The sequence below is a fragment of the Astatotilapia calliptera genome, chromosome 10, assembly GCF_900246225.1.
Source record: "Astatotilapia calliptera chromosome 10, fAstCal1.2, whole genome shotgun sequence".
In the NCBI taxonomy this organism is placed as follows: domain Eukaryota; kingdom Metazoa; phylum Chordata; class Actinopteri; order Cichliformes; family Cichlidae; genus Astatotilapia; species Astatotilapia calliptera.
The window spans coordinates 16,303,329-16,317,984 of record NC_039311.1 but is presented as its reverse complement, the minus strand read 5'-3'; the positions used below and the strand labels follow the sequence as shown (position 1 = coordinate 16,317,984).

Here is a 14,656-nt window from a genome sequence, read left to right as displayed (position 1 = left end):
TTTTGCACTTGTATTGAAAATGTTTTTAAAAAACTCGCTCGGTTGACACAGTACACCATGACTTCACTCCTTGCCCTTTCGGTGCCCTTGCAGTAATTTCTTGGTGTTGTTTCTCTCTGTGTCTCCCTATTTTCTCTTTCTCTCCTCAGTTTTTACTTCCCCAATTGCACGTTTGCCTTGTTTGCCCGTCACACAGCTCCCTTGATTTGCTCTTGAGAACAAAATGTTTCCTATATTTTTCCTCAGCCAGAACGACAGTGCGACACCTGAGGCCCCTTTTATATCCTCCCAGATGTATTTGCCCTTACCTGTGGCTTCATAGCCTGTCCAAAGTGTGTGGCAATGACTGTTTTCAGAGTAACTGATGGCTGTAGTTTCTGTCATCGTGAGCAAAAAGATGAACTCTCTTACTCATCCAGCTCAGTGATCTTTCGGAAGTGTTAGAAAGTGCCACCTTTCATCTACCTCTGGTACTGAGTGGCAGTTTGACGTCTAACTGCCCTCCGGTGACTCAACTACAGTGTGTGCCAGACAAACCTCTGCAAACAAATTAGGACTGAAACAGCCGTTTTAATAATCATGAATAAGAGTAGAGAAGAAGACAAGAGTTAATGAAAGGCTCTGAAAAAGACAATAAAAGAAAAAAAGAAAAATATAGTTTCTTTTACAGTAAAGTAAAAATGGTGAAACACCTTAATGGATGTTGCTGTTTCCCCCAGTATTCATATTTATGTGGCAAAAAGGCTTTTGACATGTAAAATAGCCACACTAGATTTTAGTGGCAGTCCCCGGGACAGCTTGTTACAGCTTTAATGACTATACTGGCTTCAAAGAAAATTGATTTCTGCATAAGAAAAGAGCGCTAACCCATCAAAAACAATCGTGACTGACCAATAAAATCATTAAAATAATGACTGCTAATTTGTAAGTGTTACCGAAGCCACATTATTTGGATGGCTTCAGGTCTGATGAAAAATCGGTTAAATCGATCATCATTTGGAACTGTGTTGCATAAAAACAAATTGGGACTTTGATATACTGCAACACAGCAGACTAAGCTTCCCTCATTTGTGCACACAGTTTGTATCCAGATTGTGCCAGAGTACTGAAATATCTCAGTAATCTTTATGCAAATGGAAAATGAGCTCATATTGTCATCAGATCAAACGTCTTTTTGATGAAAAAGGAGAATCTTGTGGCAGTTCACTAAAACACATTGTTAACGTCTTGGGTTTTGTCTCTGATCTGGGATTTTTTTGGTATCATATTATTGGTCGTTTTTTATGGCATCAGAATGATCATTAAAACACTGCTGAATAACACCCATCTTAGAAAAGCACTAATTTTCTCTTAATAAATTAAAAAATAACTTAGATTTTATGTTTATGGTCACCCTTATCTACACAACCGCTGTTCAAATGCATTTATAGAGCCTGTAGGTCCCCCGAAAACCTTTCACGTCCATTTATGTGCCAGGCAGAAGCGCATTCCTGTGACAAATTATTCTTCATTATTGGGATTATAAACGAATGCTTTTAGTGCTCTTAGTTACATGAATTCATTTGCTTAAAAACAATATATAACTTTTGTAAGTGCAGCAATCATAAGCCACAGGAGAGTTCAAGCTGCTCTCCAAGAAGGAATCACACATGACGGATGTAAAACATAATTGTTTGTAATTAGAGAGCAAAGTGAAGATGGATCATTCACAGTTCTTCATGCACCGACACAAACATATTTATCTCTCCGCAGTGGGTTGGTGAAGACGCTGATCAGGTCTGCATGGCAGTCTGGCACAAAGATCAGATTTATTCTTGAGTTTTTGGAGCATCAGTGGCTACTCAGACACACAGTTTGTGCTACTGTTTTCCTCTGATTATAATTGGATTTGGTGTCATTTATAATGATTTATTTTAGGGATCCACCAATTGTGAAATTCTATGCTGATACTAATGATTTGCTGGGTAGAGGATTCAATTTGGTTACTTGTTTATTTATTTTTGATATCAGATTATTAGATTTTGGCTATTTTTTTTAACCCCATTATGCAGCAGGGGGAAACAAACAATAGCTGACCTGTTTAAATGTGACTGTGAATTTTATGCGGGTGCGTGGGAATCTGTGGTGTTTGTGCTCAAATTAATATTCATTAAGCATGCACAGAATGCTAACCGTGGTTTTACAGATAAGTCATTTCTTATAATCCTGGAGTGGGCATTGAACCAATGCAGACCCAGTGAATACCATTGTTCACTTGGATTTGAAAAGCCTTTGTGTTGCATTTATAAGTGAATGCACCAATAACACCGTTTTTGAAATCCAAAAAACATAACGACTTGTGAAGAAATTAGTTTTTTCTACTTTTAAAGTCCATTTCACTGAGATTGAGATGACATAATTATAATAATTAATAATATGCTTTCAGAAATGTTCGCAGCTACATCCCATAAAGCCAAACTTTTTCTTTTTGCTCTTTCTTTTTTGAGGATTTGTACAAATTGAAGTGATAAAGCACAGCTTGATAATTTGTATGTTTTTACCAGAGTATTATTCAGTTGTTTGACTCTTTTCTGCCTTTTTGCTGCTCGGAACTTTGATATTTTTTGTACAGTATGGTGTAAAAGTCTTGAGCGATCCCTCATTTCTTTATGTTTTGCTAGGAAAATGGGAAATAGGTGCAGCAATTTGTTATGAAATGCATGTATAGTCCAAAGCTCTTCTTTTGGATGTTTGCTGCCCTTTTTCCATTCTCTATCAAGATGATGGAGGCCAGTTCATGACTGACAGTGTTATACTGTGTGTAAGTACGTTTTTACTACATTGGTAGTTTGTTTGAATGACAACAAAGTTGTTGCTAATAAGATTTTGTGACAGGCTGCTAGTAACATAAATATACCAGTTAAAATGTAAAATTGTTGCTTGAACAATAAAATGTCTGTAATGTGCAGACACAACACTGGTTCGTCACTTTGGTTAGATTAGGTTTCTTTCATAGGTCAGTCTTAAGTGGCTTAAAAAGAAAAGAAGGGAGAATCCTCTGAAAATGGTCAGGTACAAGGAATGGACAGAAAACTGGTGAAAAATCAACCAATGACCAAAACAAAACTTTAAAAGATATCCAGAAAGCCCGGAAAAGTGTTGCTCAAGACCACTTTTAAAAAAAACTTACAAGAATATCCGGTTGCTTGGTGCACTGAGTGTTTCTTGTTCTTACACACCACTCTTCATTTACAGTCATCTTTAGTTATTATTTTTCTCTGTCTCTCTTCCACAGTGTGTCTTTTGTCCTGTCTCTCTATCATCACTCCCAACTGGTTGTGGCACGTGGCTTCTCGTCTCTGAGTCTGGTTCTGCTGAAAGTTTATTCCTTTTAAAAGGGAGTTTTTCTTTCCCACTATCGCCAAGTGCTTGCTCAAAGAATCTTTGATGATTGGGCTTTTCTCTGTATTATTGTAGAGTCTTTACCTTACAATATAAACCATACAGCAGACAACTGCTGTTGTGATTTGGTGTCATATAAATAAAGCTGAATTGAATTATTTAAGGTATTGCTTCTCTTCTGTATGCTGCCTGTCACCATATCAGCATTAATATCATAAAAATTCAAATATCTTTACAACATCTCAGCTATAATTTAATGTGATTTTGTGGATGTAGTGAAATCTGCCCACTCCTTATTTTATCTCAGGCTGTTGTTGAACACCATCCTTGGAGCTAAGCTCATTATCTGCTTGGCCTTGACCAACACCACACACAATGTGGTGAGCTGTATTGTGAAGCGTGACAGCCTATTGATCAGTGATACAAAATCCCTGATCCACAGGGTAATATTATTCACATGTTACAGTACTGTTTATTTTAAGACATGCAAACCCATTAACTTGCATTTGAAAACCAATAAATTTGTAGAAATAACTAAATTGCCCTAAAAATGTTACAATGTTTTTTAAATTTCATTTTGTTTTAGGACCGGGCCAATAATTCAATATATAGATAATAGAACGTGTTTTAAATCAAGAAACTGCATCTGCAGTCGCAGAAAATTATCCTGGTTATCTTTGTATTATTACAGGTCATTGGGCTTTTCTTTGTATTATTGTAGAGTCTTTACCTTACAATATAAAACGCATCGAGACAACTGTTGTTGTGGTTTGATGCTATATAAATAAAACTGAATTGGTAAAAGTGAAAAAAACCTACTAAAAGACTAACAGTTACTTCTGCTTTTCCTGACTGCGATGCCTTGACTCATCTCAGGAACTCCATAGCCTTTTTTATTTCTTGCCCTTTCACACAGTGGAAGTAATTATACTTTCATTTCATCTGCCCTTTGAATTCACCCAGATCATTGGATGTTGACGAGGAGTTTAAGGGCAATTTCTGTCTGAAAAGCATTGTTCCTACGACGTTACATGCAGCTTTGGGTCTCTGCAGTGTAAAAGTGAGAGTGGAAGAACAAGTACTTATACGAACCATCCTTCCTGTGTGAGAAGCAATAAGTTCAGAATGTCTTTTATGGCCGGTCACAAACTTTCGATTATTTACCTCAAGCTCTTAATATTCATCATCATTATCATGCGACCATGGCAATTTCAATTTCCTTCTCTGCTTGTAGAAAACTCAGGCTGAAGGCAGTGAAACTTTAACTGTGCGCATAATGGATTTACAGCGTTTTTATGACTCAGAGATATAGCTTGCGTAAAAAGAAAGTAAAATGTGACCACCATTAATGCAGAAAGCAGAGAATAGATTGTGTAATTGTGAAGAGGCTGTGTTGTTGTTGTTGTTGTTGTTGTTGTTGTTGTCTTGTTGTTGATTTTTACAACAAGTATAGGACTTCAACCTGTCTATACCATCTATTAAGGAAAAGAAGTCTATGTTTTGTCTACTTTAATATCATCTCCTTATATTTTGACATGGCACATTTATCTCTTAAAATGTTCTGTCATTGTTAACTGTTAATAATGTTTCCATTCATAACTTTTTAGAATAGAATAGAATAGAATTCAACTTTATTGTCATTGCACATGCACAGGTACAGGGCAACGAAATGCAGTTTGCATCCATCCAGAAGTGATATAGATATATTACAATATATATTAGCAATAATATAGGTATGTAAGTATATTACAGAAATGGGTCTATTATGGTATGTTATAATGTACACGGTATGAAGTATGTTATGAATATTCTATAACTATAAGTATGTACAGGCTATGAACAGGATATAAATATGAAAAACTATACAGAAATGTTAACTATGCAAGTTATAAACAGTTGTACGATTAAAAATTATCGTATGTACAGAATGATTATTTACACAGAATAAAAATACTTTTGCTTGTCAATTTGTGTTTTACTATTTAGACTTAGTCCATTCATTATTATTATTATTACTATTATTATTATCCTATTATCTTCTACTACCAAGACTGGATGAATATTAATGACTTATTAACATTTTTAACAGCTTGAAAAGCTGATAATATTGTGATGATGTTTTTTCTAGTCCTACTGGCGTTGCATCTCATCTATATAACATCTTTAATGAAGCTGTTACCGAGAACAAAGCACATCTTGACTTTAATTCACTTCAGCTGCTGACTGAGGTCATGATGTTTGGTCTTCTGGTGGTGGTTTCCTATGTTTGATCAAGTAAAATAAAGTGAAACTCAGTGCAGTAAAAGTGGTTTGGTGCAGAACACGTATGCACTAGGTGCGGTCTTTTGCAGCTGTCTCCTGATCTCAACACAAATGATTTATTTTTAACCTTCTCGTCTGTCTCAATGTTCAGGTGGGATTTTTGAGACCCGAGAGAGCGAGTTAGTGAGTACGGACGAGCTGGCCTTCAAGTTTGCTGTTAACAACATAAACCGCAACAAGACCCTGATGCCCAACACCACTCTTACCTACGACATTCAGAGGATCAACCTCTTTGATGGCTTTGAGGCTTCCAGGAGAGGTAGGGAGTTAAAGTCTAAAACGCTGACTTTAACTAGTTTAAATGCATACGTTTTCCGCAAAATCCAAAAATGAAATGTTACTGGTAGATTCAGTATTTATCAAGCACATAAAGAACCACTAGCTTCTGGTTAAGAATCTGGTTAAGACGGACATGTTTTTTTGACAATTTACTTGTGATCACAATGAAAATAATAGCAAGCTATAATTCTGTCCTGTAGCTGGAAGACAACTTACTTTTTAAATCAAAGTCTAATGCTATCCCTTTAAATTACATAACCAGTTTAACACTTGAATTTGGAAGCACATTAACAGTCTTCACCTGTAATCAAGAATCATCTGATTGCAACAATCAAATCCATCCAGCTGCTTTTCTGCTGTTCTGTTTTTTTCCACTAGTGTGTGACCAGCTCGCTCTTGGGGTGGTTGCTGTGTTTGGCCCCTCTCACAGCTCCTCGGTTAGTGCTGTTCAATCTATCTGCAATGCTCTGGAAGTCCCTCACATACAAACACGATGGAAACATCCATCGGTGGACAACAAAGACACCTTTTTCATCAACCTGTATCCGGAGTACACCGCTATTGCCAGGGCCATCCTGGATGTAGTCACGTTCTTCAAATGGAGGAAGCTAACGGTGGTCTATGAGGACAGCACAGGTAGGCTCTGTTAGCTGTTGTAGCTTTTAAAATTGATTCACAAGCACTTGATTAATACATTACTTCAAGGATTCAAATGTGAAGAAGGTCAAAGAGAGCACTTTTAAGATACAGTCAGGTGGTTTTGGATTAAGTGAATTTGTCAAAGCTATTTCACTATTTTTCAGTTTATCTGTATGCAATAAATCAGTATGCTCAAGAAGAAGATTAGCCAATTCTACTGAGCTAACAACAGCCACAGTCATTGTGATGTTACCTGTTGCTGCACAAAGTCCCATTTTAAATTCTCAGTTTTCTCTTTTTGGACATCATCACCTAATTCTTTAGAGCCAAAAGCCAAAAAACCCTCAAAAACCTAACCTACACTGTTCAGTGACTCAAATTAGCAGAGACTAAGTGTGCTAAGTCATTGCAGCCACTCCCTAATACTGATATATGATACAAATACTTTATATAATTGGTGAGTTTGAAGAAAAGAAAAAAAACTGCTTTTCAAATAACTTTAGTGACCAAAACTCCTGTATGCACCTGACTATGAATATTTATAATTCTGCCATAATGGTCCTTGCTAATGGAAACACCTGCAAGTGTCCGTTTGAGTAACTGCAGTATTTTAGTATTTGGAGCTTGGGCCATGAGTTATGTATGTGTGCATGTATTTTATGTAATTTGTTTGTTTTTTTTTTTGCCCTGGACGTTTCTGCTTGACTGCACCTCAGTGATTAATCGCTCACAATATCTTATTTCCATTATGACTTTGAAAAATAACTTTTACACCACGTGACAATAACCAGAAGTGCTATAAACATTTATCATCCAGCTGTAAAATATGAATATAGATATTTGTTTAAAAACAAAAAAACATCGTTTTAAGTTTCAAGTTCAGTGTTTTAATAATATTTGACTGAAGACAGCATTTTATCTTTGATTTTATTTCCTCCTGTAAGGCTGGTTGTCAACCTTAAAATGGCATGGCATTTAAAGTGAAGAACTGAGAGGGATAAGAGGTCAAAGGAGCTAGCTGGCGTTTTCTGGACCTGGCAACATATTCATATGTCATGGTCGTAATTACAAAATAAAATTCTGTCTTACAAAGTCACCTCCATCGCGTTGGCCAGTGAACCCAATCTGTGACAGGGCACCAGGGCCTCATATCAGACAGCTGCCAATGTTCCTGCCCTCTGACTTCCAACTGCAGACATCCAGACCACAACACTGATAGCCTCCACATCCTGCGGTTTCCCATAAACAGCAACTGCCCACAACACAGAGAATATGAAATTCTGTTGCTAAAATGTCATAGCTTATAGATTTTACAAAGATTTATTCTTCCTGAAATGTCACATAAACACACACCTGCGCATTTACACTCTATTGTGCATGTACACGTTCAGGCTACAGGAAAGCAAGGCGTGCGTCCAGCTTATGTAACAGAATAGCGATCAGTCTGGGGAGAAGCTAAAATGATGTAGTGTATGTTTTGTATCTGACCACAAGAAGGAAGTAACAATTAGAATTAATGAGGGGGAAAGTATAATTTACTGTTTTTAACTTTTTTTAAAAGGTCTGATGCGGATGCAAGAATTGATCAAAGCGCCAGCAAAGTTCAACTTGAAGATCAAGATCCGCCAGCTGACGCCGGGTAACCAGGATGCTCGACCGCTGCTTAAGGAACTGAAGAAAGACAAAGAGTTTTTTATTCTTTTTGATTGCTCCTACCGCATGGCTGCTGAGCTCCTTAAGCAGGTCTGTGCAGTACTTTATCTAAGATTCATTTCAGTAGTTTATTTGTTTAGACCACGGATTTTACACCACATTTATTTATCTTTTGGGGGACAGGGGACGGGACGGTGCCCCGTGCACTGATTCCTACATACAGAGAGCTGAGATCGTCTTGCATATTTAATAACAACCCATTTCTGCTGTCCTGGTACTTGCTGGGTTTCTCACACTACATTTGTATTATTTGCTATTGTATAGCTGTACCTCCATTAGTATCCATTGTCTATTATTAAGTAATAATCAATTTGTTTCTTTTTTTTTATCCAGATAGGTTTTGGTGTCAATCTTACAGAAACAGAAACTTAGAAAAACTTTCATTGTCCTTTTTATTCAGCTTCGGGGAATTCAGCTATTTAATTCATACCTAAAGACTGATAAATTTGATGAATACTCTTAAAGAAAATGCATGATATATTTGACGTGCTGTGCAAGAGAGAAATGACCTGCCAAATTACTTTGTTATCAAGCTCCTACATTAGCTGTAGCACTGGAGAAATCATGATATTAAAAAAAATAAATTGTTTGGCAGTTTCTTTTTCTTACTTTATTTTTTCCTTTGTTGCAGCTTTCATCAATGGGAATGATGACAGAGTACTACCATTTTTTCTTTACAACTTTGGTGAGTTAGAAAAATGCACAGCTGAAGTTTTATTATAGTTTTTTAAGGCGATAGTAGGCAAATAAGTAAAATAAAGATCTGCGTATTCATTTTTCCTTTAACTGGCTTTTTAAATTTACTGGTTACACCTTGAACCAGTCCTTACATTTGTACATAACAGCACATCCTTCCTGCCATCTTGCACCTTTACCTTCATCTTGCATCTCTTGCAGGATTTATATGCCTTGGATCTCGAGCCATACCGCTATAGCGGGGTCAACATGACTGGTTTTAGACTGCTGAACATTGATGACCCTTGGGTCGCATCTACAATGGACAGGTGGGCCATGGAAAGACTTCAGGGTCCCAAACAAGAAAGTGGTCTGATGGATGGAGTCATGACCGTAAGCTGCTGTTATTTTACATAACAAACACCTGCACCTGCAAAAAGCCACATCTGTTCTATAAGCTGCATCATACAGTTGCAAACAAAAAAGTATGAGCTAACATGTAATGCTTTTGTAAGCTTAGTAAGAATTGAAATGCTGATTTTCTCAGTTATATTCATTTCATCGTTATAGCCAAACATTATATGTTTTGCACATTTTCCCAGAGGAACTTTTAGAGTTTTTAGAGCATTTTTATCTGCAAAACCTGCTCTCTTGGTTTCATAATTTAGCTGTTTACAACTGACATTTAAGTGCAATTTTATTACACAAAAAAGCAACTTTCTCTCACTGCATCCTCTACAGACAGACGCAGCTTTGATGTATGATGCCGTGTACATGGTTGCTGTCGCGTCCCAGCGGGCCACTCAGATGACCGTCAGCTCCCTGCAGTGTCACCGCCACAAGCCTTGGCGCTTTGGTCCGCGCTTCATGAACCTTTTTAAAGAGGTCAGTGTTAGATAAGTTATTGGGAACTTAAAAAAACATGCAAGATCAGCAGCATGGCTTAAGGAGCTTCAATTGCCTTTAGCCTAAACACGATGCATTTTTGATGCATGTTTGTAACAGATGCCTCAGATGCAAACATAAAAATTTACCAAAACTGGGTGTCAGATCATTTCTTCTGATATAATATTTTATAGGTCCCTTCTGACAGTCCGCGCTTTGCCTCTGAAAGCTCGCAACATGAAAATACACGGTATTTATGTACTTATAAGTTTAAAGCGTGCGGCTCAGCCCAACAGTCAGACTTGATGCCTACAGACAGAAATGAGGCCTTTGATGCACGAGTGTTTTGATCTCTTAAGTCTTAAATCCAGCAGAGGACCGTTGCCTGCCACGGAGAAGGAACATTATCATTCAGGCGCCTCACTCATATTTTCCTCTTCATGCCCCCCGTCTTCCTTCTCTCACACTTTTTCTTTATCTTTTCTTTTTTTCCCCAGCATCTTAGTGGCTCTCCTCTTCAGCTTTTCATTTTGTTTTCCACTGCTCATTTTTTGAAGCATCTGTCCTCATGTGCTATTCATCACTTGATAATAGCCTTTTCGGGGGGGAAAATCCCATAGTGATATTTCTCTCACTACACTCAATTAAAAAGCACTGCTGACAAGAGAGCACAGAATATGAGGACACAGCTTTTATTTCAGTGACAGAAATCAAATCCTGGGCACTTTAACCCAAATGTTATCACTCTCCTCTGGCGATTGTGTGTGTTTCTGTGGATCAAATGAGCATATTTCTATTTGACATGTCTGAACACTTTTTTTCTTAGTCAGCTTTAATCAGGAAACACAGAACAAAGAGCCACATTGCACACTTTAAATGTTTTAGACATGTCCGTTTCTACAGTTGTGTGTTTTTTGTTGAATTTCTTTGAATGATGCTAGCAAATTACACTTCTGGCATGCATCAAAAGATTGTATTCAGTTTTTCTCATTATAAATAAGTAAAAGGTGGAGTGAACTTACTTTAACTTAGTTTGTATTTTTAGTACGCAGTTAGAGCAAAGGTTTGGGTAGATCAGAGAAAAATGCACATTTTGTGGATTTTGGCCCCAAACAGATGTTAAAAAAGAGTTTTTTGTTAAATGTGCATGAAATCTGCAGACAGATTAGAAACGGCAAAAGTCAGGGGATGACTGTTGCCACAGAATGTCACAAAATCGTATGTAAGCCGGGGTGGTTTTGCAGACAAATGCTTTGGATAGATGGAGTCAAAAGTGAGCTCTTTGGCCACAATCAACAAAAGTAGGTTTGTGAAAAAACAAAGGGGAGAAGAATTTGTCAGAAGGACAAAAATATTATGCTTTGGGGTTGTGAGGCAGCCTGAGGCACAGGAAACAGTGCAGAGATAGAGGGAAGAAGGGATTCCACTAAATCTGAGTAAATTCTGGATGCAAATGTGTAGTCGGTGAAGAAAGTGAAATGAAAACAAGGCTGTCTGAAAGGACAATGATCTAACACAGACCTCAGACTCCACCATCAACTACTGCTAGAAACACAAGCTGAAGCTTTTGGAGCAGTTCTTACAGTCCCATGATTGAACAAATCTGTGGGTAGATCATAAACCTGTTGTTCCTAATAGACAGCCCTAAAAATATCTCAGCACTTGACGTGATCTGCAAGACAGACTCGCAGACAGTTCCTAAAAAGGCGACACATTATATGGTTGCATGTGGTGCAATTATTTTTAATGTTTGTGAAATAAAAAGGAACAGTCCATTAACATTTCAATTTGAAGTGCTATAGCTGTAGGGTTTATATTTGTTCTCTTCTCTAATAAAAAAGAGGTGCCAGATGTACCTCCATCACAGTCTGTCAATAATCAGGACAAACAAGAAAAGAATGGTATACATGCAAAGCAAAGGGAATCATCCAATAGGAAGTATATTCAGAAAAAGGTAAAATATTTTTGGTTTTATTTGATTAAGCGAGAAAAAAAATGTATGCATATAATTGCTTTGGCTATTTTAAACAAAAGCTTTCATGCGTATTGAGACTACACAACCTGTTGATCTTCACTTGTTGTGATCCCGTGAGCCTTCAAGCTTCCTCTCTTCTTGCATGGACCTCCTTCACTTCTCCTGCAAGCAGCCTGTTCTAGAGTCCGACTTCCAAAGGTCTGGATAGACGAGGAACTCAGATGGTCTTCCAATTCTCTGTAAATCTCTCTCTCTCCCCTTTTTGTAGGCACAGTGGGATGGACTGACAGGGCACATTGTTCTTAACAAGACAGATGGCCTGAGGAGAGACTTTGATTTGGACATCATCAGCCTCAAAGAGGACGGCATTGCCAGGGTGAGCACAGAGGCCTGGAACAGCCAATTACAACGCTCTCATGCTGCTTTCGCACTGGCTTATTCGTTCCATTAGGGCATGTGTTTGTGTTTGTGTATATGAGAGACAGAGCGAGAGCGAGAGCTGATTAGTCATTTAGTTTTCTGTACTTACATCCTTTTAAAACACACTTACTAGCTGTTTTAGATTGTCCAGCCATGAATATTAATAATGCTGCACTAACTGATTATTAATTTCCACGCTGTCTGTGCTTCACGTTGCTCTCATCACAATTCCTAAAGGGTGTTGTGGAGGGCGGAAGCCGCCTCACGAAAAGGTGGATCGAGGTTTGTGCCAGTGCCTTGTTTGGTGGAAGCCTTTGTTGTTTGCCCCCTCTTCTTGTTTGCCCTACTCTCACTCTACATGCCGTGCACCTTGCTGCTCCCTGCCTTGTCAACTTTGTCTCTCTTCACTGATTTTGTGTGCAGCAATGCCATGTGTTTGACGTTTCAGTTTTCCCCCTGTTTGGGTGCAGGCATTGCTTTGACACTCGTCAAAACTTTCAGGAAAAAAAGTACAAATTTACTTTGTTTAAATGCATATAGCTGTACCTCCATTAGGATTAGGAAGTAAGTGCTGCAATTTCACATTCTTTGATGGCAGGAAAGACGTAAGCAAATATATAAAAATAGCTCTCTGTCAGCTACTAAGCTATAATTTGCTTCGCTATTCTGAACACCACTAAAGAGGACTCTAAATCACATATTCAAAGTGCAAACTTTAAGCTTTAATTCAAGAGGTTTAACAAAAATATTGAATTAAAAATTTAGTGATTAAAACTGTTTTTATACATAGTCCCTTCATTTTAGAAAGATTAAATATAATTGAACAAACCAACATAACTGTAAATATAAAGGTTGTTTCTAACATCTGGATGAAAATCATTTGCAATCAACAATTGCCTAAAATCTAGAATTCAATTCAGCTTTATTTCTATAGGCCCAATTCACAACAACAGCTGCTCAAGGAGCTTTATATTGTAAAGACCCTACAATATTTAAACGAAAGAAATGCCAATAATTATATCATCCCCTATGAGCAAGCACTTGGCAGTAGCGGGAAGCTATTTTTCTCTTCCCATCATTCTGGTATAAATACATCTTTGTTTTATTTGTCCAAATAATTAGTTTCACAGCTGTGCAGGCCCCTTTAGATGTTTTCTTGCAAAGCCTAATCTGGTCATCTTGCTCTTGAGTGTCATAGATGGTTTGCACCTTTTTGTAAAGCCCGTGTATGTAATGTTATACCTACCCGCTTTTAGGGTGTTTTTGACTTGGTTTGATGTTGTGAAGGGATTTTCTTAATCTTGGAAAGATTTATGCTATGATCCACTTTAGTAGTCTTCGGTGGTCTTTCGGGGCTTTTGGTGTAGCTTGTCAGTGCCTTCTTTTTAAGAATATACCAGGTTGTTAATTTGACCACTCGTTAAGTTTTTGCTATGTTTGCAATGTTTTTTCAGCCAAATGATGGACTCCTTCACTTCACTTGCATTAACACATCTTTGGACCTCATATTGAGAGTTCAAGTGACCAGTTACCAAATACAAGTGAAGCACTTTGAATCAACTCTAGATTTTTAACTTGTCATGGAACAATGAGGGAACAGACCTCACCTGGTCATGAGACTGGGTTGTCATTTGTCCAATTAGGTTTCAGTTTCTGAACATGGGACACAATGTATAAAAATGGCTGTAATTCCTAAACAGCTAATGCAACACTTTGGTTAAACTTCTTGAATTGAAGCTCAAAGTCTGCATTCCCTGTGGTGCTCTACAGAGGCGAAAACACAAAAATGTGCCATTGTCCAAATACCTTTAGATTTATTTGTACCAAAAAGAATCTGATAAGCATAAGCAACACCTCATCTCAAGTTTAAAAACTTTAAATCTATAAAAGGAGTAGATTTACTTTCCTGGCCTTTGATTGGCACAAAGAGCAGAGTTATAACACCCTCTGGTGCACTGATTATACAACAAATCAACTTCATAACTCCATTCAGATTCCTTTCTAGTTTAAATTAAATTAAATTTTAACAGCAATTATGCAAAAGCAATGCTTTGATGATTGAAAGAGTGAATGTTCGATTCATTCATAGCACCTGCGTCTGTTTCAGTTGTCAGACAGGTATGTAGGCAGGCAGGAACTGTCAGTTTGCAAAAGCTCTGATTTATTTGTAATTTTAATTCCATTCAATACCTTCAGTCCTCAAAAGCCTCACCTCAGAGGAAATGCCACTATATAGTAAGCACATCACATAAATTGCCTGGCTTTATGGTAATAAAAAATGAATTATCAGTTGTGTTAGTTCTTGGGCACTGGAGTGTTAAATACACTCTGAAGAGGATGATGAGACAAAACAAAGTGAAAGTCTCT

The 14,656-nt window shown here is 37.5% G+C and overlaps 1 protein-coding gene across 4 annotated transcripts in view; it reads left to right on the top strand.

The window, feature by feature from the left end:
• The window catches only part of grik1a (glutamate receptor, ionotropic, kainate 1a), a 35,512-nt gene that overhangs the window by 5,017 nt on the left and 15,839 nt on the right, over window positions 1-14,656 (top strand). For 2 of the 4 annotated variants that reach the window (XM_026182211.1, XM_026182212.1), the window contains exons 2-9: window positions 5,795-5,962; window positions 6,361-6,618; window positions 8,183-8,364; window positions 8,966-9,019; window positions 9,232-9,402; window positions 9,751-9,894; window positions 12,138-12,245; window positions 12,527-12,571. In XM_026182211.1, coding sequence (XP_026037996.1) covers window positions 5,795-5,962; window positions 6,361-6,618; window positions 8,183-8,364; window positions 8,966-9,019; window positions 9,232-9,402; window positions 9,751-9,894; window positions 12,138-12,245; window positions 12,527-12,571 — 1,130 coding nt within the window. The remainder of the gene's footprint in view (window positions 1-5,794; window positions 5,963-6,360; window positions 6,619-8,182; window positions 8,365-8,965; window positions 9,020-9,231; window positions 9,403-9,750; window positions 9,895-12,137; window positions 12,246-12,526; window positions 12,572-14,656) is intronic. The other 2 variants (XM_026182213.1, XM_026182214.1) reach the window with 1 other exon arrangement.